The sequence below is a fragment of the Nipponia nippon genome, unplaced genomic scaffold, assembly GCF_047370975.1.
Source record: "Nipponia nippon isolate SJK-2023a ecotype South Korea unplaced genomic scaffold, ASM4737097v1 scaffold_3, whole genome shotgun sequence".
In the NCBI taxonomy this organism is placed as follows: domain Eukaryota; kingdom Metazoa; phylum Chordata; class Aves; order Pelecaniformes; family Threskiornithidae; genus Nipponia; species Nipponia nippon.
In genome coordinates, this window is record NW_028262347.1 from 22,678,124 (window position 1) to 22,705,599 (window position 27,476).

General features: G+C 37.7%; 1 protein-coding gene across 1 annotated transcript in view; it reads left to right on the forward strand.

Annotated features, from left to right (window-relative positions):
* Window positions 1-27,476, forward strand: part of MOV10L1 (Mov10 like RNA helicase 1) — a 39,524-nt gene that overhangs the window by 2,323 nt on the left and 9,725 nt on the right. Inside the window, exons 2-20 of the mRNA XM_087765864.1 lie at window positions 1,647-1,831; window positions 7,343-7,499; window positions 7,907-8,019; window positions 8,920-9,110; window positions 11,229-11,369; window positions 12,200-12,441; window positions 12,576-12,771; window positions 14,607-14,801; window positions 15,495-15,609; window positions 17,130-17,307; window positions 17,941-18,011; window positions 18,385-18,476; window positions 19,230-19,288; window positions 19,854-19,969; window positions 23,420-23,516; window positions 24,591-24,769; window positions 25,278-25,424; window positions 26,158-26,279; window positions 27,111-27,210. Coding sequence (XP_087621990.1) covers window positions 1,647-1,831; window positions 7,343-7,499; window positions 7,907-8,019; window positions 8,920-9,110; window positions 11,229-11,369; window positions 12,200-12,441; window positions 12,576-12,771; window positions 14,607-14,801; window positions 15,495-15,609; window positions 17,130-17,307; window positions 17,941-18,011; window positions 18,385-18,476; window positions 19,230-19,288; window positions 19,854-19,969; window positions 23,420-23,516; window positions 24,591-24,769; window positions 25,278-25,424; window positions 26,158-26,279; window positions 27,111-27,210 — 2,696 coding nt within the window. The remainder of the gene's footprint in view (window positions 1-1,646; window positions 1,832-7,342; window positions 7,500-7,906; window positions 8,020-8,919; window positions 9,111-11,228; window positions 11,370-12,199; window positions 12,442-12,575; window positions 12,772-14,606; window positions 14,802-15,494; window positions 15,610-17,129; window positions 17,308-17,940; window positions 18,012-18,384; window positions 18,477-19,229; window positions 19,289-19,853; window positions 19,970-23,419; window positions 23,517-24,590; window positions 24,770-25,277; window positions 25,425-26,157; window positions 26,280-27,110; window positions 27,211-27,476) is intronic.

Sequence of the window (27,476 nt, forward strand, 5' to 3'; positions counted from 1 at the left end):
GGACCTGGGGGTGAACATGAGCCAGCAGCATGCTCCAGTGGCCAAGAGAGCCAATGGTATCCTGGCTTGTATCAGGAATAGTGTGGCCCGCAGGACCAGGTGATAGTGCCCCTGTACTCAGCACTGGTGAGGCCACACCTCGAGTACTGGGTTCAGTTTTGGGCCCCTCACTAGAAGAAGGACATTGAGGTGCTGGAGCATGTCCAGAGGAGGGCAACGAAGCTGGTGAAGGGTCAAAAGCACAAGTCTTATGAGGAGCGGCTGAGGGAAGTGGGGTTGTTTAGCCTGGAGAAGAGGAGGCTGAGGGGAGACCTTCTTGCTCTCTACAACTACCTGAAAGGAGGTTGTAGCAAGGTGGGGGTTGGTCTCTTTTCCCGAGTAACAAGTGATAGGACGAGAGGAAATGCCCTCAAGTTGTGCCAGGGGAGGTTTATATTGGATATTGGGAAAAATTTCTTCACTCAAAATGTTGTCAGGCATTGGAACAGGCTGTCCAGGGAAGCGGTTGAGTCCCCATCCCTGGAGGTATTTAGAAGACATGTAGATGTGGCACTTAGGGACGTGGTTTAGTGGGACATGGCAGTGTTGGGTTTGTGGTTGGACTAGATGATCTTAAAGGTCTTTTCCAACCTAAATGATTCTATGATTCTATGGTTATACATACAAATTGGGGGACAAGAGGCTGGAGAGCAGCCCTGTGGAAAGAGATCTGGGGGTCTGGGTTGATGGCAAGTTGAATATGAGTCAACAGTGCACCCTGGCAGCAAAAAGGGACATCAGTGTCCTGGGGTGCATCAAGCACAGCATCGCTAGCCGGTTGAGGGAGGTGATTGTCCCACTCTGCACCGCTGCACTGGGGCGGCCCCACCTCGAGGACTGTGTGCAGCTTTGGGCACCTCAATATAAGAAGGACATCAAACTACTAGAGTGTGTCCAGAGGAGGGGGACCAAGGTGATGAAAGGCCTTGAGGGCGAGACTTAGGAAGGAGCGGCTAAGGTCACTTGGCTTGTTCACCTTGGAGAAGTGAAGGCTGAGGGGTGACCTCATGGCAGTCTGGGACTTCCTCAAGGGCGGCAGCGGAGGGGGAGGTGCTGATCTCCTCTCTCTGGTGACCAGCGATAACGACATGAGGAAATGGAATGAAGCTGCATCTGGGGAAGTTCAGACTGGACATTGGGAAAAGGTTCTTCACTAGGAGGGTGGTTGGTCACTGGAACAGGCTCCCCAGGGAAGTGGTCACGGCACCAAGCCTGTCATAGTTCAAGGACTATGTGGATGATGCACTTAGTCATATGGTTTAGTTTTAGGTAGTCCTGCAAGGAGCAGGGAGTTGACTCGATGATCCTTATGGGTCCCTTGCAACTCAAGATACTCTTAAGGTTTTTTTTCATACAGCTTAAATAATGTTTTTACAATGTAGCTTTTATTTAACTAGCTTTCTTAACTGATTGAAACCATAACTTGCCATAAGACTTCAAGACTTAAATGTGAAAGTGATTAGTTGGCAACTGTTGGTATTTTTAGTTGAAAAAGAGAATGACTTTTTGATAGAAGGGATAGCACTTTTAGTAGCATTCATTACTCGTTGCATAGTTCTGTAAACAAGTGATTTGTTTTTATGTCGACACTTTTCATCTGGATGCAGGTGATAAAGAATTAAAAACTGTACAAGGAGTAGTGACAAGATTTTGCCATGATTATGGGATGATAGATGACATGATTATCTTCACAAAGGATGCTGTTACAAAAAATATGCTGCTGACTGTTGGACAAGAAGTTACCGCCACTGTTGAAGAGGATAAAACATCGGGTGGCTTGAAGGCCATCAGGGTAAGAGGTGAAGATAAATAGTAGTCTCGCTTTCGCAGTAAATCCCTTGAGACTTTCTTTTGAAGTTATGGTAGTTTTAGCCTCCTGAATTCTACAAAATAGGAGAAGTTGCCAGCCTTTCATCTAGTGGGGATAACTTATTTTGGTTTTTGTTATTATTTTATTCCATCCCCTTTAAAATGTTCCTTTAATACTGATTCTCTGAATATAGGTCTAAATGTAGTGAATATGAAACTATTGTTTGAGATAATTGCATCAGAATTTGTTTAATCATACCTAGTTCAAATCTCTGTGTTAACTTTTTTGAGCTTCAAAGTCGATTTCATGTTATTGTTATATGAATGGATAAGAAAATAAAAATAAGGGCTGCAAGTTTGCTCTTTGTGCACAGGAGTGAATAAAAAAATAAATTTCAAAACTTCCTGTTGTAAAAAATCACAACTTAATGTCATGGAGAGTTATAAAAATGGAGATTTCAGTACCTTTCTTGCTTAACACTTCATTTGTAAACCTACTTCAAGCTTGATTATATGTTGTCACAACTTTAAACTACTCTGGTTTTTTTCATCGTATAGGCTCAACTCTGAGGTGCCTATGATAATCTAGCTGAGAAGCTGAGTCAAGTGGCCATTCTCCATTTAGATATTAAGTAAATATGAATGGTCCTTCAAAGACTGGCAGCAGTGCAGAAGCAGTTGATAACTGGGTGGTACAGAACCCATCTTGTCTTGTATCTGCTTGGTTTAGCTGTATTACACTTTTAAGTATGGCACTAGACTAGCATACTTCATCTGATAAACTCACCCTGACCAAAAGTCTGAGCCAAAGCTTAAGCTGCTTGTACAGAGCAAATCATAATGTAACTAGTTTAAAAGTTAACTTGAGTTTTCTAGTAAATGAATGTTTTATAATTAAGCATCTTACCAGCTCATGCCATCTATAAAGAATGTAATCAGCAAACATAGTGGCTTCAGGGGTCATGTTTCAGATACTAGGAAGGTAATGACTAGCCAAAGTATTCTCGTGTATCTAATAATCTTAGTAAAGTTCTGATATGCAGGTTTAATCAGAGTGTAAGTTACCAGATTGAATAATTTGTCATTACTATGTTAAATTAGCAAGTGATACATAAGTTGGGGAAAGGAGGTCAAAATCCTGCATTGATTAGCATACAGTGTTCCTGATTCCTCATGCATTTCTTTTATGCACCATCCTGATTTTGGTACTTCAGAGACATTTTGGTCAGTTGCCAGCAGTGTCCAGACATAACCAGCTGCCATATGGAAGTGAGTTTGTACTATTTTGACACATTCAGTAATTCTGCTGGTACCAAGTGGCATATATTAGAGTGAATTACAGTTGATAACTGAAAGTACTAGTATCTCTGTGGTGATGTACTGTACACTTTTCAGAGTTAGTCCGTTGATCAATCCTGAAACTGTTCATACTAATGGTAAGTAGAGACATACCTTTAATAATACTTTCATCTATTGCCATGGGAGTACTCCTTATTGATATTTCTCTTCTGTTAGACATGGCTCTTCTCTTGATGATAAACTTCAGCAGTTGAAGCTCCACTGGATTTACTGTGCACTTTTCTGGTGCACTTTTCTGGAAAAGAGCTTCATGGCTTTTAAGTAAGGCCCTGAATATCAGCAGAGGCATTGACATGTCTATGCAAAGCAAGATTGTATGGTGTGTACTTTCTTCCTTGCTCCCTATCCCCCCTCAAAATTTGAGTATTTGACCCTTCCGTTTTAATTTTCCAGGTGTCCAAAGGTCGGGCTAACTCAATAAACTACTGAACACTTGGAAATCCAGGGGGTCATGTACATATGCAGAGGCCTCTATAATGTATCTGTGATATGCAGGACATGTAACTGCTGGAGTGTCACTGCCTGTTGATGATGATGATACTTAGGTTTTGAAGAGCTGCACTTAAGGCCGGTAGAGTCTCTGTAAAGAATGACCAGATACCATCATAGGCTGCTTTGTGAGTGACCACACCAGCAGTTTAGTACAATATGGTTCCATTCACCGTAATGGTCTTCCTTTGAGTACAACTGCGTGGATGAAGGAGAAGTGAAGGTTTGTCTTTGCCATAAGAAAGAGTTGCCTCCCGTAAAACACGTTAGTACAGCTGTTAGTCTAGAAAGTTACTTTCGTTTATTATATTTCTCACCTTTTTTGCCTTGAATTTAAAAATCTGTCTAGGATTCAAAGCTCTAACTTCATCAGCCACTATAGCTGTTAATCTTAGAGGAAGATCTTTATCTAATTAACCTATAAATAGGAAACCAATTCAAAGGTGCTGGATGTGTGCTGAAAGCCTTTTTTGTGATCATTATTCATCAATAATAAATATGCTTTTCATCTGAACATGGTAATAGTCCATGAGATGTATGCCAAGCTAATGGGGAAGACAAGTTTTCTGGCTCAAATAATGAATTGCACATGATAAACTCCTCTCTAGAGGCTGGACTTAAGCTTAAAATAAATGCAGGCCTCTGAGAATTTTTATTCCTCTAATGGTTGAATTGGCAGTAACTGTACTGTGTCTGATAAAATTAAGTTGACTGAAAATGTGACTTCTTAAATAGGAGTAGACAAAAAAATAAAAATACTAGAGGCCTAACTTGATTTGTGTTTTACTCTGTAATGTTTTAGGGGTTTCAATGCGTTTTTATATATTCGTGAAATCTGTAGATTGCTGAGGAAATGCAGTAGAGTTACTTGTACAGACTTTTGTCAAGGTCTGTTGCTTGCTTGGTAATAGCTAATGACCTCATGAAAACTGTTTCTGAGATGATGGCAGTTAATAATCAATTGTCGGGTTTTTTTGCATGCTTCCATTTTTCTCTGTTCTATCCTTCCTTTAACTCAAAATAGCAACAAGTACAATTCCTGAAGGCTAAAGTAAATAAGATGTTTCATTTTAAAGATTAAAACTACATAAGAGAGCACCACTAAGTTGTAAAATGAACTCCAGTTGCATACAAAATTTTGAGCGGAGTTTTTCTTAGCAAATCCATTTAATTTTGAAACCAGTGCAGTTTCATTGATTAAATAAAACTGAAGAAAGAATATTAGTGGGGAGAGAGTTTTATTGTAATATCTAAAATGAAACATAGAAGGAAAGTGAAAGAAGTCTTGTTTCTAAAATATTACCCGCTCTAGTCCTGTTAAAAACTTAGCGTCTTGTAAGATAACCTTATGTCTCTTCTTTTTTTTTTTTTTAAGTGGAATGACTTTCTTACATGAACACTAAATATGGTAAGTCCAGCAAGCAATTTTAGTGCTGGTTGGTAAAATACTACTCTCGGACACAGTCAAAAAATAAATTAGTTTAAATCTTCTTTCTCCTTCCTTTTTTCCTTCTGACTGACAGCTTTCACAATACTGTTGAAATATTGTCATCACTCCAAAATACATGAACCTGGTAACGGAGAAACTATGTAAAGATCTCCAAAACAACTAGGATATTTTAGTAGTTGTGGGATGTTTTGCTGTATGCGCTAGATAATGGCCTTTTCAAAAGTACTAGGGATAAACACAGTGATTTATCTTGTTCCTGTTTGTGATGAGCCCTAAGTCCTGCAGGCATCTCAGAAGATCTCTTCTGGCAATGTAGTTTTTGACTGGGTAAGAAGCTTAAAGCCAAGCTTATGCCTAAAGCTGACTAGACTCTATAGAATAAAGTCAAAGTCCAAGGGCAGTCTTGATTCGATAAGCAAGGAGACAAAGCTCATTTCTTCAAAGTATGCAGTAGTGTGTGAGCTCTTGCAAATAAAAAGGAAAATGGTATAACTGCTCTTTTCAAAGACGTGAGAGGGGGGGAAAAAAGCATCAAAGTTACTGTTGAGCAAGAATAACTGACTGTAATGGGTTTTCTGCATAAGGAGTCCAGGGTTCCCACTTTTGGTCCCGATATTTCATCTGTGTTACTGATGTAAAATATCTAATTTGAGAAGAACAGCACTAGTTTCCCTTCTCCAAAGGGTCTGTTCGAAGTACTTGGATAAAAAAACTGAACTCATTCTATACTATGTGATAAGTCTTGAAGTAGTTTCCATGTAGTGGCACAAACTTGAGATGCCCTGAGAGTTTGCTCAGAACAGCCAACAGCATTTCAATCATAGTCTTTTTTTGGGGCAGAGGGAAGGAAGTAAGTCTGTTTTCCATCTGTGCATGAATGCTGGTCTGTAAGAGAAAGATGACACTGTATAGTCTTTTGTCAGTGTATTGCTTTTTTCACATTAAGAAAATACTTTTTTATTCAGAGTTTCTAATCTTCATGTAGAAGTGAAAACACTACAGCTAACTATTTTTTTTCTTTTCTGTCCAGCTGTGGTTTTTTAGTTACTCCCTTATCTGTGTTACTCTAGTTTTCCACTCAGTTTATTTATTCTGGTTGTGAATTTGTAAACACTTGGCTTTCTGAAATAAGCTATTAATTTAATGATCTGACTTGTATGCTTACGCTACAGTTCATGGAAAAAGTTGTCCATGGGCATTTTATTTATTGTATTTGCTTAATCATTACAGAGATACCTTGCATACTTCATGTTTTCCTATGTCCTTATCCTCATAAGCCTCACAAAAGAAGAACTTGAGATCTTTTTTTTTTCCTCCTGCTTTATTGCACAGTGTAGTTTCTTTACGTACTATCTGGATTCAGCAGTTCTTGCTTGACAGTAATAAGTGCTTCTGTCCAGTGGCATTGGCATTGTTACTGGCCCCGACAGTTGTTGTAGAGAGCAAGGAAGCTCTGAAGAACAAGTGTTTGAACTGTGGAGTGGAGACTCCTGAACCCAGGGTGGTGGTGGCCCTTTGGGAGCAAGGAAGAGAACCTGCAGTTCTAGGAATTCTAATAATTAAGAGCAGAGATGATATATTCTTGCCCCAACATAGCTTGGGGGAAAAGAATGGTTTGTATACATCAATGGTTTGTAGCTTGTGTTCTGCCAAGGGCTGTTTAAGTAAGTAAACTTACATTTGAGGTGGTGATATGGAGAGTCTGTAAGAAGCAGCTCTTTAGGTGTTTTTTTAAATTCAAATTATTAAAGAACGACAGAGGGGCAGTCTGAAATACATATAGTGTTTATCAATAGCATCCTGAAAACTTTTTTTTTTTTTCTTTCTGAAATAGTGATGCTCTAGTTCCACTTGTGTACAATCAGTATGCTGGGCAGGGGGGTCTTTTCATCAATATGAAGAAAAGTCTGAAGCAGACCTAGAGCAAGGGAAGCGTGAGAAAGAATTGACAAATAAACGTGTAATTATAATCATTGTCAGTGTTCCAGCATACAGCAGACTTCTTAGAAGTTACTTACTGTTTACTACTCATGTTTTTGTGTACAAAAATAAACAGCTACAGTGAGTATAGAATTGTCTAATAAGGAGCTCGACTTCCATAAGTTGAAATTCTGATATTTATTGTAGGAATATATGTTTAACATAGAATTCTAAGTATCAGCTGTTTGAATGTCGGGGGTTTTTTTGTATTAATAGGTAGACGCTGTCCAGAATACATGGGGAGACTCCAGTCCTACTTGCGATGCTTCTGAACTAAATATGAAAATATTAATTGGCAATATTACCTCTGTCTCTAAGGATGGTGGCTATATTAATCAGAATACTTTTTTTGCAATGGAAGATGTCTGTGAAGGTGTGTAGGGGCTTTCTTGTTTGCTCTTCCTTAATTTTTTTTATATGTACAATAGAAATATCTTCTGATAAACTTGCAGTGCACATCGCAAATAAGTTCTAGTAGAGTGTATGTAGTGAAACAAACATAGGGATTTGGATGAATAAAGCTACCTACTGAGCATGACTTCCATGCAGTCATGTAAGCATAAGTTACATGTAAGCAAGTGTATTTTTCCACTAGCATCTCTTACTTAGTTTGTCATAACCTAATGGGGGAAGAACTGTGAAGAGAAGTTTGAACTTGGTGGATCTGAATAATGCATTGTTCTGGCTGGTCATTTTATTTAACTTCAACTAGTTCTGTATGGCAGTAATGCAAATATCATTAGTAGCAATTAAACTTGAGATATGTTCTGGTTTACATAGGCTTCAAACCTTGTGAAGGTGACTGGGTGGAAGCAAAATATTTTATTAACCCGTCAACATGGAACAGTGAAGCAGTTGCTGTAAAGCCTTTGAGATATAAGCGAGTAGACAAGGTAAATGTTCTGCACATTGTTTTTGGCAAGAGGAATCTTGTGTGAAGTGGGGTTTTGAAGGTGGTTTTAAGTTGCTAATGTTGGTAGATCTATAACACATTTTTAAAAGATAAAACATATCATCTCATCTGTTTATAGGATTATTTCTAAAGTAACAAAGCTTTTTGAAAAAGCATGCACACTTTGGTTAAAACAGGAAGAGTAACTTATTTACTGGTTATCAATTGTTGATTTGGATGCTTACTGTTGTTTTAGTTACATTGGTTGTAATGAGGATGTGTGGATTTTCAAGTAATGACTGTGGAATTTATTATGTTTAATTTATCCAAGTGTTTTGGCTTAAAAACAACCGTTCTCCCTTTTTTTATTTTAATGAAAATATTTGTTCCCTATAGGAATACATATGTTAGGTTTATGGTTTATTGTATTTGCCTTAACTGTATATATTGAATAATATTTGCGTGTCAACCATAGGGAAAAAATTTCTTCTCCTGTGACTGCTTGTATTGAAGTATAAATTAGATAAGTTGGTAAGTCAAAGACAGGTATGATGATTAAGTCAAATGTACGTATTGTAGTATGCCCTTAAGTGGAGCCTATTGATTATCTGAAGTACTTGTGTTTGTTTACACTTTTAAATCTAAAGACAGGCACAGTGATTCTAGGTTAGAGCCGTATGTTTACCTCCCATGAATAACTGAAACTTCAGAACGCAGCTCTGTTACACATTCTAGACGTACTCTGTTAGCACAATGCTAACACACTGTTAGCACAGTTCTCTACACACGCTCTGTTAGCACAATGCTAGAATGACTTGCAGGAAAAAAAACATGCAATGGTAGTATGCCTCTTAGCTTAAGCAGATAATATCAAGTAACACTGAATAACAAACTGTTACAGGTTCGCATTTCCAGCATCTGTGGAAGAAGTGGTACAGTAGATGAGAGTATATTTTTCACTTTGGATTCATTGAGACTTCCTGATGGCTATTCACCTTGTAGACATGATCTAGTGAACACGATTGTGGTGGAGAGCAATCAGTCATGTTATATTTGGAGAGCTCTCTGCTTGGTGCCAGTCAGCCAGGATGGGTAATATTCTTTCATTCTCTTTCCACTTAATAACAACTAGAGATTAATTGTAATTATGCAGCTTAAATTTTGTTGCATCTATTAAATGAGAAATACTGTGAATTCTTCACTAGTTGACTAGGAGGTGTGGTAGATCATTGGGAAGATCAGAGTGTGATAGGATTTGGCCCTTGGTTTTTCTTCCTTTCCAGAAGGTGGGGACATCTGTGCTTACTAGAGAAGCAAAACTAGTAGAAGCTGAGCTCAGGGATATTGCTAGGCAAGGAAGGAATTTTGCATAATTTTGTTAGAAAAATGCCAAGCTCATGCTCTTACCTTGTGTTTCCTCTAATCAATGTTCTTCTAGTGAGGACTTTACTGTTTGAAAACCATTTTCAGTGAGGCTGATGTAAAATGGATGTTTCTTTAATCCGTTTTCCTTAAGTTGTAGTGATTCTTCAAACATCTGTCACAAACAGAATAGTTTAATGGTCTGAATAATAGAGATTAGTTGGGCTTGCAAATATCAAACTGAGAGGGTCTGCTGGCACTTTAGATGGCATGTGTGATGTGAGGAGAATCTGGACAGATTGCAGAAAAGGCTGGAAAAAAGTAGATGATGTTCAATATGGAGAAGAAGCAAAACCTTGTGAAATAATCAACTACACGAATGTAGAATGGGCAACAACTAATCAGTAGCAGTTCTGCAGCAAAGATCCGGAGTTTGACTTGTGAGTTTAAGTGTCTGTTCTGTGAAAAACACAAATGCTGCCCAAATGTTTATAATTAGGACTATTACCTGTAAAATCTGTCACTCTCAATGCTAACAAGGCCTTTGTAGGATTACCGAGTCTGATTCTGCAGGCCAAAAATAAGCTGTGAACCAATCAGAAAGTCCAAGGAAGAGCAAAAAGGACATTCTGGTACCTCTCAAACATAGTCTTTGGGAGAACTTGCCTTGTTCTATCTCTAGGAAATATAGCTAAGGGCAGTACATATGTCTTCAAAGGAACTATGAAGAATAGAATAAGCTGTTTTCACTGCAAATAACAGATATAATAGACTTAAATTGTACCTAGACGAAGCTTGAAGTGTGTACATCACTTTGCATAACAGTACAATTTGTTCACTTATTTTTTTCAGTTGGACCTATTTTTAATGATGGATTTTATTCAGAGAATTATTACTAAAGCCAAGGTACAAAAGTAGACCTTAGGGTTGATTTCTCAGTTTTAGTGTATTTCCTACCATATCAAAAAATTGAGGCAGCTTAAGCTGCAATGGGAGACATCTAGCGGGCTTTGCTAGTAAATTGATGTAGCTAATAAAGAACAGCTGCAGTCATTTTCTACTTTATGATATTAGACAACTAATAGAGTAGTACAAGTATTGGCGATGTTACTAAAACATTTCCAAGTTATTTTCATGCCACTTTATCTAACTGAATAGTTTCTTAATTGTAGAATAGAAATTTAAGTGGTTTCTACAGGTAGCTGACACTGAGAGGTTAGAGCTCTGGTCACTGTCTCAGACAGGGAAGAGCATGTGACTTTGGTTTCATAGGTATTTTTCATCAGTAGTATGTGTGATTGATAGTAGTTTTTAAGGGTGCTTTTTGTTTTTCAGTTTTTTTTAATTTCTTCTTCAGTTTGCTGCTTGCAGGTTGTAGCAGTAAGCAGAAGCCATAAGTGCTTGGGGTACATCTTGAAACACTCCCAGTCCCGTCATTTTATCTCTTAAGCTCCAGTGCTAATCATGACTCTTGCTAAGGAGCTGATCTTTGTTGTGTCTTGGTTCAGCTCCCAAAGAGATCCATAATAGCTTCAGTCACCATTTGATTCAGCTCTTCAGCAAAGATTAGCTAGCTTCTTAATCATTTTAGTCTTGTATCCAAAGTTTTATGCTGGTTTATTGTGCTGCTGACAAAAGGCTTGTTGTTTTTAATTTGCTGCTTAAATTAGTAAAGGTAGTCTAATTGTCTTGGAAGTATAAGTAGCTGAGAAAAAGTGAACCCTCTAAGCTGCTTCCTAAATACTGTGACTATGCTTTGATACAGTGATTCTTAAACTTGTGCTGAATCAAAGATATTTGCTGAGTCTATTTGTGTTTCAAAATTGCTAACTAAAATTATCATTACAGACAGTCTCACTCTAATGGAGTCAATCTGGATGAGCCTTCTGAAAACTTAATGAGAGACAAAGGAGGGTTGGAAGTATCAAGAATGACTAATTTTGGAACTCTGAAGCAGGGGGAATCTAAAAGAATGGTCATTTGGATAGAGTAAGCCTTTCTGATTGTTCTAAGCTTGCTTTCTTTCCATCACTCCATAGTCTTTAAACCTGTCTTTCATATAGAATCTTCTCGTAGTTGAACCTTGTGGTTCATGGTCTTCAAGTAACCCCGAAATACTATGGAATTAAAGAGAATTTTGTATTGAATTTAATGTTTTTAGGATGGTCTTTTTACTGAGCATCTGTGTTGCCAATAGCGCTTTGAGACTCCCCAGTCCTATGTCTCTTCTCAGTCCTAATAAAATCCTTTCTGGAATGAGGATTAAAGTAAATGCTTTTACTTGCAAGTGTGCTTAATTTAAACTGCAGATAAGCTGTCATCTTCAAAATCTTAGGACTGTTGCATACTCATGTATTAAAAGCAGCCCCAATTTTTTTTTTTTTTTTTAACTTGGGTGCTGGAGAACTTTGGTGTATCCTTAAGGGCTTTTTGTTTTGGTGGTTTTCTTTCGTTTTTGTTTTTGCATCTGGGCATAGAGGCCCAAATGAAGTCACACCTGAATACCCTCTGTTTGTTGCTATGTCCTCTTTCCTAAGAGTTAGTTACCCCATGATAAATTTTAAGTTACCATAGCTTTTTTATACACAGTATTTCTGTATGCTTCGTATGGTAGTTGATGTGACTTAGAAATATTAACATTTAGCAGAGGTTTTAGTCCTCATGAGCTATAAGCAGCAGTGCAATTTCTTTCGGATAGCAGTTGTGAAATAATGGTGAACTAACCTGCCACAGACAGTTGTATTTGACTTCAGGTAGAATTAAGCTTCCCAAGAACATAAACTATGCATTTAATTCATTAATTACATAACTACTTCTAGGAATAAAGGGAGTGTACCACAATCCTTAATCAGCTGCAGATTAGCTGGATGGGTGAAAGACAAGCAATTCAGTTTTCAGATTCCTCAGAAATGTGAGAACAGTCCAGAAGCGTATCTGTCATCTTTTCCATTAAATCAAGAAAACCTCTCGAAAGCTGCAATTAATTCATATAATGACAGTGGAGGAACAACATACGAGTCATTGAATAATACATCCATTATGAAGAATGGAGTCATTCCAGGTACAGTGAGATGTTAACATTTGAATGCCGAGTGTTAACTCCTCAGAAGACCTGTAGATTTGTTTGAGAAGACTTACCTATGCTAGCGATAGCAATTGTGGTAATAGAATTTTATTATCATCTGTTTACTGCAGAAGGAATTAATTCTCAGGATACAAATTTATCAAGGACAGAAGAAAACTTTTCCTTGGGGAAAGATGGAAATCTACATAATGGAGAAAATGAGCAAGGAGAAGATGTGGAACAACCAATACGGCATGTCAATATTACTGGAGAAATTGTCATACCACCAGGTGGAAAAACATCTGTAGTGATCATATGCACATCTGTGTAAGTATTTCTTTCTTTCCATTGGTTCTGACCAATACCATGGAAAAAAGTCATAAAAATTGACTTAATAGTTCCCTTATTCTGTGCACAGTTCTTTTTGGTGTAGGGTAAAGTAAGCCAGTACATATTAGCAAATGATGTGGAAACCTATATTAGACCTTGAACGTAGTTAGCATTTTAATGCTTGATTCTGGTTTTTGTTGAAAGAAAATGGTAGTAGTAAATTAAGAAATATAGTGGGAGTAGATAACTTCTCTAAAAAAACAGAGTAAGGTGAAGATAATGCCTACAGCTTGTTATATTCTTTTTGGTAAACCCATTGCTCCATGAGCACTAGAGCTAATGTGGCTTTCCTGGGATTTTTTTTGTTTGATGTTTCTTCCAGTCTTGGTACCCTGGCATCATGTTCATGTTGCTACATGCCTCAATCTCAAGCTTCCCTGCCCTGTGATATTAAATGCAGGTTATGTATGCTGAAATAAAAAAAGAAAAAAGGTTTATTCCTTGAAGGTGTAATTTATAGAGTAAGTGGTATGCAAATCTTAGAAAATCCTTGAAAAACAAAAATACTTTGCTGTACATAATATTTCATGGTTTTAGTTAAGAATAAAAAGTGGCTTTGTGTGAGCCCTTTCAGGATTCAAGTAGGAACCTCATGCTGGAAAGCTTACTTTCATGTACTTTTCAGTTGCCTCCAGCTGTAGGCTCTACAAGCATTGTGTACCACAACCATTGATTCTTATGATCATAATTTAAAAGTTGGAGAGGGGAAAACAAAGTCAAGTGGTTTCATTCATCAAAGTAACACTGCATTAACTTTCACACTACTTCTGTTACCATTTTAAATAGTGAGGCAAGGGGTAGAAATTTTCTTAGGAGGAAATACAGAACAATCCACACAGAACTCCATGGGAGGCTGCAGCATGAAGGTTACAAGTGCTTGCTGGCCACTTAGAGACTGCAAATTCAGACCATAAATCTGGACAGTTCAGTGTCTGCACTGAGTTTGTGTATCAGAGAAAACCAGGCTGTAGCTTTAACCTGGGCAGGTAGTGTTAGTTGGCATGAAAAAGTGGTACTCCTGCTAAAGAGAAAGTAAGCTGGAATCCTTCTGGGATGCTTTTGTTTCAGGCACAGAGTAATGGTGTTGGACCATGTAGTTAGTGCTGAGGAGAGAATTGGGCTCTGGGTAGTGCTGGGATGAGTTCATTAAGGGATTTCAGAGCAGATGGTTATGTTAGATCTTTTGTCTTAAGTTTCTTAGAAACCAATCTGAAGAAACTGTTCCCTCTGATCTTTTCCCCTCTGTCAGTCCCCAAGCGCCACTTACACATATAAAGTGCATTTTTCACAAGTAAAGGGTCTTTCCTGCTTTCTCCACTTGATGCATTTACAGTTAGGGTTCAGTTCTGAGTAGCCTTAAGCAAGGTGGAGCAAAACTGTTGCTGCAAACAGTGAAGGGATGTGCCTCAGGTTCCTCTGATGGAAGTGTTTGGTTAATCTTTTTCAGTAACAGTAATTCCAAGATGTTCCTTGTGACAGAAGTATTAATTCTGTACCTACTATGTTGAGGGGAGGAATTTTGTTCTTTACTCGAGCTTTTAATGAAATTGGGGTTTTGAGATTTTTACCTTTTTTTTTTTTTTTTTTTTTTTTATTTATGGTACCTAGATTGAACTCAGGGTGGGGAGTAAGCGTGAGGAGCTACCCTAAGTTAGCAGTTCATATGTTACTGAAATGAGAATCTACAATTTTATTTTTAAAAATACTTACGGCTGGGGAAAATAAAGTGTGAACATGATGGCTTTAAGAACATAACTTCTGCTTACTTGAAGAAATCCTGGATACAGTAAAGAACTCCTGTTGCTTGGCTTTTCTGATTTTACTATTGGATGCTATATTGAAGTCACTGTAACAAACGAAGAAGAACTACTAATAGCACCTGTGGAACCATTTTCTCCACGAAGGCCTAAAAGTGTTCCAGAATCTCAGCCAAGGAAGATAACAGTGGTTGCACCTAAATACAGAAGGTACTATGAATTAGAGCAAAAAAATAACATTTACCTAATGCTGCTCTATCTGGTATTGCTGTATCTGTTTTGTAATGCTGACAAGGAAATGTGAAACTGGGAGAGTCTGTACATGTTCATCTTCTTTACAACATATATATATAATTGTGGACATTACTGATAGGTTGTTTTAGTAATGAAATGCTTGACTTCTTTATAGATTTGTCAAACAGGAGCTCTTTCTACTACATAATGTGGTGATAAACAAGATAAACACTTGCATAGTAATCTGTAAGTAACAATTATGTTATTAAGAAAAAAAGATGGAAAATCAGAAATAGTTTTCTGAAAGAGTTAGCTGCTTAACTCCTCAAGCAACTTTGACATCTATATCTGATAAATGTTTCCCATCTTTCATTCAGAGCTTTTCCTTTTGCAAATAAGTTTCCGTTATGCGTACAGTATTTGCTTAGGTATAAAAACATCCCTAAACTGAAAAAGCAGACACACAATGTTTTCAAATAATCTGTAATTGGAACACTTACCTTTCTTCCCAGTATAGCAAACGTCTCAATTGTCACTTTGAAGGAATAATTGGGTCTGTCGTATGTGTGCTTTGGTTTTATAGCCTTGATGATATGGCATGTTAATTAGCTGTTTTTCACATGTGTAATTTGAGAAAGCTAAATGATATGTCATACATTTTTGTTTTAGAAATCACAGAAAGCACTTGCCAAGCTTTCTCCCACATTATACCGTACCAGATGAGTTAAGAAAATGTGTGGAGCAGAAGTTAGACATACTGACCTTTCAGCCTCTCCTAGCAGAGGTATGCAAGTGTAGGTTTATGTAAGAAAATGTATTTTATGTAACTGTGTGTGTTCAAGCTGGCCTTAATTTGACAAAAATGTGTAGCCCTTAGTGTAATAGAAGATGACGCAGTACTGTTACCAAGTAGACTTAAGACTTTAGTCTGTATCCTGTAACTTCATGGGTTGCAGTATGGTACAGAATCCAAGCTTACAAGAGCACAAAAAGGGTAAATGCAAAAAACTAAAAAGGGTAAATGCAAAAAAACTGAAAAGGAAGTAGAAGTACACTGGGGGTGGGGGGGATATTACAGAAGCTGCACAAAGATTCCTCTTCACTCTCACTTTTTAGGCATCATTGGAAAGGAGTTTTTGAGTGTCAGAACAGTAGTCCAGCAGTTGCTTCATAGCAAATGAAAGCAGAAATTCTGAAGTTATTGCAATAACAGAGGATTTTTTTCTGGTTGTTCAAAACTTTTTAAAATCCTCAAATTTAATTCACTACAGCTTGTTCAAATTCTGCCTGCCAGTATAGCAATTTCAGAATACATACACACAAAAAAAAAAAAAGAAAAATTGAAGTCTAACAAGAATATTACAGTGATTCCTTCTCCAAAACCTTATCCTGATTTCTGGTAGAACATTGCTGCAACTCACTCTTTTTTTTTTTTTTTTTTTTTCTTTTTTTCTTCCCCTAACTTTTTAAGGACTTATAAACTGGGACTGATACTTAATTTTTAAAAAATGTAAAAGGGTGTATTGTCTGCTTTCTAAACAGCTCACACAAAACCTGAGGTCACAGCATTAAGAGGGCAGGTTAGTGATCCTCTCAAAAAGAAGATAAAACTCTTAATGTTTGAAATAATTTTATACTGAAAGCCTGCCATTAATGGTAGCTTTTTTTAACTCTGTCTTAAGTTCTGTCTGGTACTGGTGACTGTTTTAAGTCTGCTCCAGAAAGCACTGCTTATTTGGCTTGTATTCGAGTGACAAGATACCAAACAGAGAGCATTCTGTGCTATCAGTCATTGTTTCAGTAGAGCTTTGTACTGTTGGAAAATACCTCTTCAGTGAGATGCATTAAGCTCTGAGGGAGAAAGTTCAGGTTCTTTCAGCGTGCCATAAGTTGTGTAATCATCAGCCAGGGTCAACACTGACATGACTGACTCTCTTCACTCATCTCTGCCCGGTGTACTTAGATTTTATGGTTTCTGCAATTGCTGAGCATAGAATTCAGTTTGTAGACTGCCCCTGAATTCAGAGGTTGAAACTGCCATTGTAGCAGGGAGAGACTTGGTTAACTCTGTAGCTGACTGGCTATTGTATCTGAGCTCCAAGGGCTGTACTAATTCTGCTTGGACTACTGAGGGAGTTTAAACTATTAGCTAGCGTATAGATGCATGTATTTAGGTGCCTTAATTGGCAAACCAGTTGCTGTGCAGTCTGTCTTAAGAGCGTGTTTTATATAATGTTAAGAATAATGAGTTCCACATCTTAGTGTAGAAGTTTCAACAATAATGTATACTGTTTTGTTTTTCAGCCTCTTAATCTAGATAATTATAAAGCAAACTTTTCTACTCTCTTGTGGCTTGAAGAGATCCATGCAGAAATGGAGATAAAAGACTTTAACATGAGTGGAGTTACTTTGAAAAGGAATGGGAACTTGTTAGTGTTGGAAGTGCCAGGAGTGGAAGAGAGCAGACCTCACCTGATTACAGGTAGTAATTGATGTGAGATAAAGCCAAATAGCGTATCAATCACTATTTGCAGTGCAATACAAACTCCATTTCTTATTCATTTGTTTAAAGAAGTCTTTCACACATTTGAACACGAAGTTATTAATCTAGGCTACTAGACAGATGAGCTGCACTGTTAGTCTCTCAGTGCGAGTCTTAGAGCAGCTGCTGTCTGAAGCAACATTGCATGTCTGTTCTTATGCATGTTCCGATACTTTAGGATTTTTCATGTACAAAAATTGGTGGGGCTTTCAGCAAAAATAAACTGTGCAATATAGTAATAACTTAAACGACAATAGGTGTATCAAAAGCAAAAGCTGGGAAAGTAGTTAAAATTGAATTCAGAATCTCAATATAATATACAAGATACTGTTTCCAGGAGGTGTTGTCTGATGGTGTCAATATTAGGTGCCTTTTAAAATGTAATATACAACTGCATATGGCATTTCAGAACAGGTACTTATGGATACAGCAAGTTTGCTGAAGTTAGTTAACATCTAGCATCCTGCAAATTCCTAGTTTAACCATACAAAAGAGGAAGAAATTAGGTGCTGCAGTGAGAATTTTACTATTCCTTGTAACAGTATGTTGCCTTTTAACTTTGTTTACAATTAGGTGATAAGGTGATACTGAAAAGTCGGGTCTACTCTGAGCATGTAATAGAGTACATTGCCTATATTACTGAGGTAAGCAAGGTGTATCTTCTATTGAAAATACTGTGGTCCACAGGTTTCTAAGGGGATGCTGGCAATTCATGGAGTTACAGACTAGTCTAACCTGACTTTTGGGAAGATAGATTTGTTTTATCTACATTCCAAGTGGTAATTTTGTATTTTTATTGTATTTCTTGAAGACTTTGGCTTCCCTATTCTTTCTAGATTATAATCTTTACCTGCTCTGAAAGCACTCATAATCTAGATATGCAATATGTTTGATAGCAGGTAAATCTAGGTGTTCTTTTTGGAGGTGATGGAGGGGTTCAATGCTTTCAGAGGTGCTTCTTTGTGTTTAAAATACTTAACCTTCATCAGTAAACTGACTTTTTTATCTTTGCAACAGATATGTAATGAAGATGTTACTCTTAAATTTAACGCAGACTTTGAACAGGCTTACAACTTGGAACCCATGGATGTGGAATTTGTTCATTGCAGGTATTTTTATAAGTTTCCAAAAAGATGCATTTAATGATTCCTCTCGTAAAGTGACTTTTAAAATATACATGACTGTCAGTTGATTGTTTTGGTAGATACAGGTAGGAGAAGGAAATAATTAAGATCTTGCCAATTCTTTCACCTCTTTCCCTCAACACAACTTTGCCACTATATTCATTGGTAACAGACTGCAACTGTAGTCACGATGTACACAGCATTCTTGTCTGAAGCCTCTCTAAATGATTGCACTAATGCGAGGCAGTGAAATGGTGGGGGGGGGGTGAGGTGGGATGTTTTGGGGTTTTTTTCTTGCTTTTCTAAGGAAAAAAAATATACAAATATGGCTGCAAGACTATGCAAAAAAAAAATTGCTGATGTTAACCACCCATCCTTTTACACTTTTGTTTTATTCATGGGATGTTGTTATCTGTACAGAGTTGCTTAATATTCTTTGTAAAATCATCTTTGCAGAGAATTTCCTTGAAAGATTAAGTCTGGAACACAAGGCCATCTTTGTCTCACTGAAGAGCTAGAGAATGTATCAGTGTTATTCATAGCAAAGCTGTTGATTGACACTTCTGCAGCATATTTATCAATAGATGCTTCTTAAAAAAAGAGAAATTTTGTATAAAACTATTTTCATATGCATTGGTGCATAGTAAAAAATACTGGATGCCTTGTAGGTGTATGCTGTTGTAGTTTATGGAAATGTAAGCTTTTACTTTCATCTACAAATCTGTATTCTGATAACAGGATTACTAGCAGGCGGTGCCAGTTGGCAGTTGAGCAAGCTATCAGCCTGGGTGACAAAGGTACACTTAAGTTGACTTAAGCTGTCTAGAGGAGTTTGTGGGGAGTCTTGGGTTGTATATTGCTTTCGCATCAGGACATACTGAGAAGAATGCATTGTAGTTTGTTCTTAGAGGAGTTTTCTGCAAATTTAAAAAAAAAAAAAAGACAAAACAAAAACAAAAAAACACCACCAAAAAAACTCTCTGAATCTAAAGTAGGTGCCCTCAGAATGATTTCATCTGTTGGCCATCACAGGGGAGAGGAGTGGAAAGAAACTCTTGTGAACTGTTTGAGCCAATAAGAACTGTAGAAATCATACTGTTATAATAATAGCAAGTGAAATGGCAGTGTGTTGTGTTACCTCGGAATTTATTAAAAAACACTGATTTCCTGTTTTATGATTGAGTAGAACGATCCATCTGAACTTCGCACAGGTCTTTACCATTTTTACATTAGTTTCGATAAACCGGTTCTGGCAACTCAGAGCAAGCGATGTATCAGCAGTAATGTTAATCAGTGAAACATGCAAAGTGTTTGTGTGGCTTTCAAATATCTCTATTTTCTCTTTCTCTTCTAAATTCGAAGTGTTATTTCCGGAAAGGCTTGTCTTAAAATCACCACAAGCTATCAAGACCCAGAATACTGCTGAGTATTGTGTTGTTGATGGTGGCTTTGAACAATGTTCCCAGCAGGAAAGTAAGGTATCTATTCTGGAAATGTTCCTTAAAATGCTGAATACCTTTCAGATTGGTAACACATACCTACTGTACATCTATTGTTAGAAAGGAATTGCATAATGGAATATCAAAGAATCAAAGTTGTATTCTGATGCTTTCTCATGACAGGAGTTTGTTTGCTGCCTGGGGACAGGGGATTTTATGATAACTGATGCTAACACTCCCATCTCAAATCTAAAGTACTTATAAAAAAAACTTGTATGATTATAATTGGAATTGTCAGACGTGCCTTAGACTAGTTTTCGTAGCTAACTGTTGAGTATAGATACTTCAGTCCTGTCACTGTGGCAGGAAACAATTTTATGATAGAAGGTAATCATCCTGTTCTGAGTAGATTTACTCAGGTTTCTTAACTGCCAGTTAAATTATATGGAGAAAATGTAGAAATCTGTCTTAAAAAGGACTTCAGAAGGTTACCTAGTCCTCCATTCTATTTGAAGCAGCACTGTCACTAACACTAAATCAAGTTAGCTTGGGGGGCTGGGGAGGATGTTTCTTTATTTTTGTCTAGAGATTCCGCAGCCTCTGCATAACCTGTGCTTCGCCACCTTTCCACTCAAGATTTTTTTCTAATTCCCAGTATGAATCTTCCACCTGCAGCTTGTGAATGTGGTCCATTGTTATATGTGACTACAAAGAAGAGTTTGTCTCATTTTTTTTGTAACGCTGATTTAAGGCATCATGGCTATTAGACTGCCTCTTTACCTCCTCATGGCCAAACTAAAACCAAGCTCTCTGACTCTCCAGTTCATAACAAGAACATGTTATTGGCTCATATACATTTCTAGCATCCACAGTAACCCGAAATCCTGAAAAGGGCCTGAGGATTACTACTCAGCCAGTGTGTTCCCAGCCTGCCTTGGTTCCCACAGTTATTCAGTCCCAGGTGTGGAGCTTTTGACTTCTTACTGAATTTCATGAGTTTTCTGTTGGTTCTGTTGCCAAGTTTCTCGTGGTCCCTCTGAACTGAAGATGCACCATCAGGCATTTGAGGTATGACTCCTGAGTTTGTGTTGTCTGCAAACTTGTTCAAGGTGTTATTTGGTCTCATCCTAGTCATTGATGAAGATACTGAATGATATTGGTCCCCACAGCAACCCTGGGGTTCTTAGCTTTTGACCAGCTTCCAGCTGAGTATCAAACTATAGTTCAGTCAATTTACAACTTGTCTAACTGTCTGTTGATCTAGCTAATATGTCCTCAGGCTACAAATAAGAATGATGTGGCAAGTAAACCATTTCAGAAGCCTTGCTGAGGTAAAGGAGCATTATAATGACTGCTTTTCTTTTGTCTACGTAATAGTCTGTCCGCATAATAGTCTCTTCATCATAGAGGAAAAGCAGGTTGGTCATGAAAGGTCTGCCCCTTGGTTTAGCCACGTTGACTGGTCACCCTTTTTTCCAGTCATGTGAGGGACATGGAATCCAGAAGGATGTGCTCCAGGATGTTCTCAGGGACTGGAGCAAGGCTGATGAGCTATAGTTCCCCAGGTCTTTCTTGTTCATCTTAAATTGGAGCAATTAGCTTTTTCCTGCTGTTAGAGACATTCCCTGGCTTGCCTTATTTTGTATTGTAGATAATAGGCAGCAGTATCCACAGTCATATTGGCATGGTGAATCACATCTACTCTATCCAGTGCCTCTACGCAGTTTGCAGCATGGTCCTCCCGTTCTGTTACTTGTCCCTTTCCTTCCCACACTGTTACTTTGCACAGGAGTCTGGAGGCCTGCATGTGAGGCAGAAAGGACATTTGAGTTCTTTCTCATATCATCCATCAATAAATTGTCTTCTCTTGTCCATCTGTGAGCCTCCATGATCCTTCAACTGTCTTCCACCACCACATTTGCTAAATCCCTTCTTGTTACTCTGTTCTTGCTGCATTTTAGCTTCAGCTGTACTTTGATCTCTTTGACCTTTCTGATTTTGTCCAACTGTCCGGTGTTTTTGTATTTTGCCTGTCCTTGTTTCTGCTTGTAATAAGCTTTTTATAAATTCATAAAGAAGCTACAAGCTGAGCTAAGCAAGCCTTCTACTGAAATTCCTGATGATCTTGTGCAACAGCATGTTTGTTTATGATATCTCAATAAGCAACTTTTAGCTCTCCTGCGCGTCTTCTTCCCCACATGGTAGCTTCCCAGCTTGCCTGGTGATTTCTTACAGAAACTGAGGTTTGCTCGAGAAGGGCCAGAGTTCTGACTCCCCTGCTTTACCTTCTTAGCCTTCCTCCAATCTTGCAATCTCTGTAACAAAAGCTGGTTCATGGGTGCATGCTCTTTCCTGTATATGAGCAGCAAGTCTAGTAGAGTGTTATTGCTGGTCAGTATGCTGGGCATTTACATTAGGAAGCCGTCACCAACTCATCTAGAAATTCTGGACATTTCTTGGGTGAATTGCAACAGGTGTGTGAATGATTGAAATCTTCAGGAAGCTGCACGACCTGTGGTCAGGACACTGATGGCAGTTGTTTGTCAGAAGTCTCATCCATGTTGTCTTCCTTCTGGCGGGGGTTTGTTACAGACCACCAGACGATATTGCTGCTGTTCCATCCTCCTGTGGTAACAACTCAGACATGTCTCTGGTTTTGCAGTTCATAGTGTGCAGTCAAGGAGCTCCTGCACATAGGCCCAGAGCCATGCTGGTGAGAGCAGCAGCACAGCTGGTTATTGTTCTGCAAAATGCCTGCTTCTACTGAGGCCTTTCTGTTTGACTAGAAGGATGGTGGAGAACATCACCTGGACCCCTCGTGCTCACCCCAGAGCTATATGATCCTCCCTTTGATCTGTTCAAGGTGTCACTAGTACCCACATGGGTAAGCAGCAAAGGGAGTAGTCAGAAGGACTAGATGAGCCTTGCAATCTTTCCATGACATCATGGCTCTGGGGAAGCAGGAAACATCTCTGGATGATACCTCTGTCCTGTATAAGAAGTAGTAATCAACCTCTAACACTCCTCAATTCACTGGATTAGGATCATTATTATTAAGATGAGTGAGGCATCTGGTCCAGAACCTTGCAAACACCACATTCCCTACAAGCAGTTTTCTCCCGTGCTGCAATCTGAAAGAGATATCATCTTGCTTAGTGGTATGGAATGTGAATGTTAGCTTTTGTGGAAGGAAACAAGTTATTGAGCTATGGCTTCAAAATCCTTATCTCGGCCTGCAAAGTATTTGTGAAATAAATGTTTAATGTTAACATAAGCCAGACTTTTAGAGATCTTAAATTCAAGGTGGGAATTCCTAGCACCTTCTTCTACTACTCTATCTTTCTGTCTTCACAGTAGATACTCTACTTAATAGGATAATGCTATTTAATGGGAAAAAACTAAAAACTAGCAACCTCAAAAGTGTTAGTGAAGACAGTTGCGTGTCATCTGAAGGTTATAAATGCATTTATCTTCACTTGCTGTTTTCAGGTCAAAAAACTGCAGAACAAACAGGCAAAATGTGTGGCATCAAGGGAGATGAACATAACGGATATGATGAGAGTAGCTGCGCAAACAAGCCAACTTGGTATACTTCTAATACTTTATATTCGAGTTTAGACAGTTCAGGATTGCAATCACTCAGTAAACCAGGGCTGAGTAAGATACCTTTTAGATGTCCTCGTGCTCTGTCTTTTAAAGACAAATTCTAGAACAGTACTAGCAGGAAGTTTCATTGGAGTCTTTCTGTGGATTACTTAAACATCTCCAGTTCACAGAATCCTAGAATGGTTTGGGTTGGAAGAGACCTTATCTAGTTCCAGCCCTGCTGCCATAGGGGGGGTTGCTCAAAGCCCTATCCAACCTGTCCTGAACACTTCCAGGGAGGGGGCAGCAAACATCATGTGATATATTTTGTACTCAATAAATTATCATTTCCCAGTCATTTACTGGAAAGTTTTTGGTCATGTTCAAAGTTTCCAATGTGTTATTGGGATGCTGCGTCTTGTCCTTGGGATAGCTACTTTGGTGAAGATGCTGAAACTTCAGAAGAGTTTTCAGAAAGCCCAGATCATTCCTATGCTTTTCTGGAAGCGTGATTTTAGATAGCAGTGTACTTAATTGCCAAAGAGGGCGATTTTATCACTTTGTAGCAATAAAGAAATATGAAATGGATTACCTAGAATGCACTTCTGTCCAAGGGTTAATAAGATTCTGCTGTGGAAAGTTAAAGCTAGACTAATTCAGACAGAATTAAGAAAAAAATTTCAGTAGCTGTGACTTACTGCTGGTCATCTAGTACTGGTACTATCCCTGAAGTACCAGTTACTTTAAGTTACTGAAATTTTGCTATTCTAGGACAAAAAAGTGAGCTTGATGCTAAAATTACTGAATAGAGTTTTTATAGATTGTTGGGTTACATAATCGTAGTCCTTTCCTGGCCTTCAGTTTCATTAAAGATCCAATACACTTCTGAAACAGTAATGGCTTATTTTCTACATGCTACTCTATGAAATCAGAATTTTTAAGAAATTCATTAGTTGTTACCACATAAGGAAAATGAAAAATTTTTGAAGCATAATGTGAATTGGTTAATTGCTTTAATCTATGGAAGTTAAAAATATTTATGTGGCATTTTAATATACGCTTATCTTGATTATAGTTGGTGAAACTGTGACACTTAAACAGAGAGCTGGTGAATTTTTCAATCCTATGCTGAATGAGCAACAGAAACTGGCGGTGAAAAGGATACTGAGTGGCGAATGTCGTCCAACACCTTATGTTCTCTTTGGACCACCAGGAACTGGAAAAACATTAACAGTAATTGAAGCTATTTTACAGGTAATGGTGGGTGACAAATCAGTCATCTCTAATCTTTTCAGTGTTGGAACAATTACAGTAATTCTGTAAGTACCATCATATTTTTTCCCAAGGAGTTTTCAAAATACTCTCTTTAAGATCATTTTCTGTAGCTCCATGAAAGAGGAAAGATCTTGATGTGGATTTAACAGAATTCTTGAATGGCTTATTTTCAAGTCGTCTTGTCTTTTGTCTTTAAAGCTTTAGTGAACAGTATCTAACTTGTGATTCCAGTAGTGCATAATATATTCATGAAGCACAGGTATACATTAATATGATAACCATTAATTCTGCTGTTGGTACACTCAGTTTAAGAGTACTTAGTCATGACTGTCAAGGCTAGTGCTCTTGAACTGCAAAAGGATGGATGAATATAACATGTACAAAACTCTTCTGGATTCTGTTTTCAGTAAAATAAAACGGGCATGTTTGAGCTATTGCTACTTCTTTAAATAATGTGGTTTTTTAATGTCCATCTTCTTTAATGTAGATACATTATACTCTACCAGATAGTCGAATTTTGGTTTGTGCACCATCAAATGCTGCAACAGATCTGATTTGCTTGCGGCTGCATCAAAGCAATCTGTTAAAACCGGGAGCTATGGTCCGAGTTAATGCTAGCTTCAGATCAGAAGAGGTAAATATTATAGATAGCTGCCAGTTAATATTTTCATTTTAATATTTTGATCTTAAAATACTGATTTAGTAATGTAACTGTCAGTGGTTATTAGGCTGGTTAGGCTTGTTTAGGATCCAAAGTATGAACATATTACTTCAGCTTTTCCAGAAGATTAACTGGAAAAAGTTGATCATAGTCATTAATTTGATTGTATGAGCATAGAATCTTAACCTCTCTCCTGCAGTGCTTAACTCCACAAGCAGCACATACATTGTCGGTGGGGTTTTTAATGTGGTAAGATGCTTTGACTTACAAAGCAATCCTAAAATCTGTTACTGAAGTCAAGCCTTTGTCTCCAGATTAAGACTACTTACACAGAGAATTAAGCAAGTAGGATTGTCATCTTTATACTGTACACGCACATTGTGTGTGCACTTTATATATTTTTATATACCTGTATATAATTTATAATATATAAATATATACAGGTATATAAAAATATATACATGTGTATGAAACATCTATATGTTCAACTTTGATCCTTACAATAAAGGAAACACAGATGTCTTGCGTATGTACTACTTTGTTTAGGCAAATTAATGAAGAATTCATTTTGCTGTATGAATGGGGCTAAATCTTGAGTGTTTTGCTTAGCTTCTAAAATAGTTTTCAGTGGGCTTTTTCATTCAAATTAAAATGTTTAGTTTTAGAGCAGCATGTTGTTTTACAAAATACCTTTTTGTTTCTGCAGCAAATTGATGACATGGTGAAACCGTACTGCAAAGATGGTGATGATATTTGGAAAGCATCGTGGTTCAGGATAATAATTACCACATGCAGCAGTGCAGGATTGTTTTATCAAACAGAAATACGGTAGAGTACTATAGATTGGAATATCATTGAGATAGCTGGATGCTATAAAACCCAGAGCTTTTAGATACCCTCTGTACTGTAACTTGAGCTGTTTTAATACAGTTTATTGCATGTGCCTCTATTTTGAAATTGTCTTCCTAGCAAACCACTTGGTTTTAGTAATGTTTCAGCAGAGACTTTCTCCATGGTAATTTAAGAATTATCTTGAATAATGTTAAAAATTCTCGACACAATAACTTCTCCTCCAGTACCAGTGGAAGCCTTGGAAATTATATTGCTGTTGACAATCATTTTGGCTCAAAAGGATTGTCACACTAAAAATTATATTGTATTTGTTTTTTATCAAGTCACCTTTACTAACTGTAAACAACCACTATGTCAAGTGCTGTTAACTAAAGATTCCTCTGATTTTGATTTTTGACTTTGTAAAAGGATACTCTGAAGCCTAACTGGCTTGAGTTGTTTGGTTGAAACAAAGCCTGGGGATTGTCTTTGCTACACCAAGTGCATTGTTCTAATTAAATAGCTGAAGGAAACTGAGAACAAGGAAAGCTTTTCTAAGTGTCTTAACCTTGGTATAAACGACGCTTTAAATAAGATAATCAGTGGTTGTGTGTATTGGAGTATGTAAGCGAAATCAAAGATGACAAAGCTACTGGGTTGTTCTTTTCTATATTCCATGTTGAAAATATCCATCTTTGCTCTGTGTGTGTGGAGTTGCCTGGCACACTTGACAAGGAAGTTAACAGAATTGCTGAGGTCAACCACAGGGTGGCAGAATGAACTAATCTGAAAGCAGCCCTGATTTGGGTTCATGTTACTTAATTCTAGGCTTGGACACTTCACTCATGTGATTCTGGACGAGGCAGGGCAAGCAAGTGAACCAGAGAGCCTGATTCCTATTGGGTTGATTTCAGAAACTAATGGACAGGTAGTTCTCTTAACATCATTTACTGAAAGGAAAAAAGTTTTAGTTTACTGTTTTTATTTTTGTGAATGATGTAGAACACAAGCAGCTGTTTCCTGGTAATGAGTATGGAATTCTGAGTACTTGTAACAAATCTTATTCGTGCAAAATATCCATTTCCCACACTTAAATGAGTTGTTTTGTATCTAAAACAAGTCTACATTAGTAGACAGGATTCAGTGTGTGGAAGGTGTCAAAATAAAAATATGCTTTCTTAGCTTAAGACAACA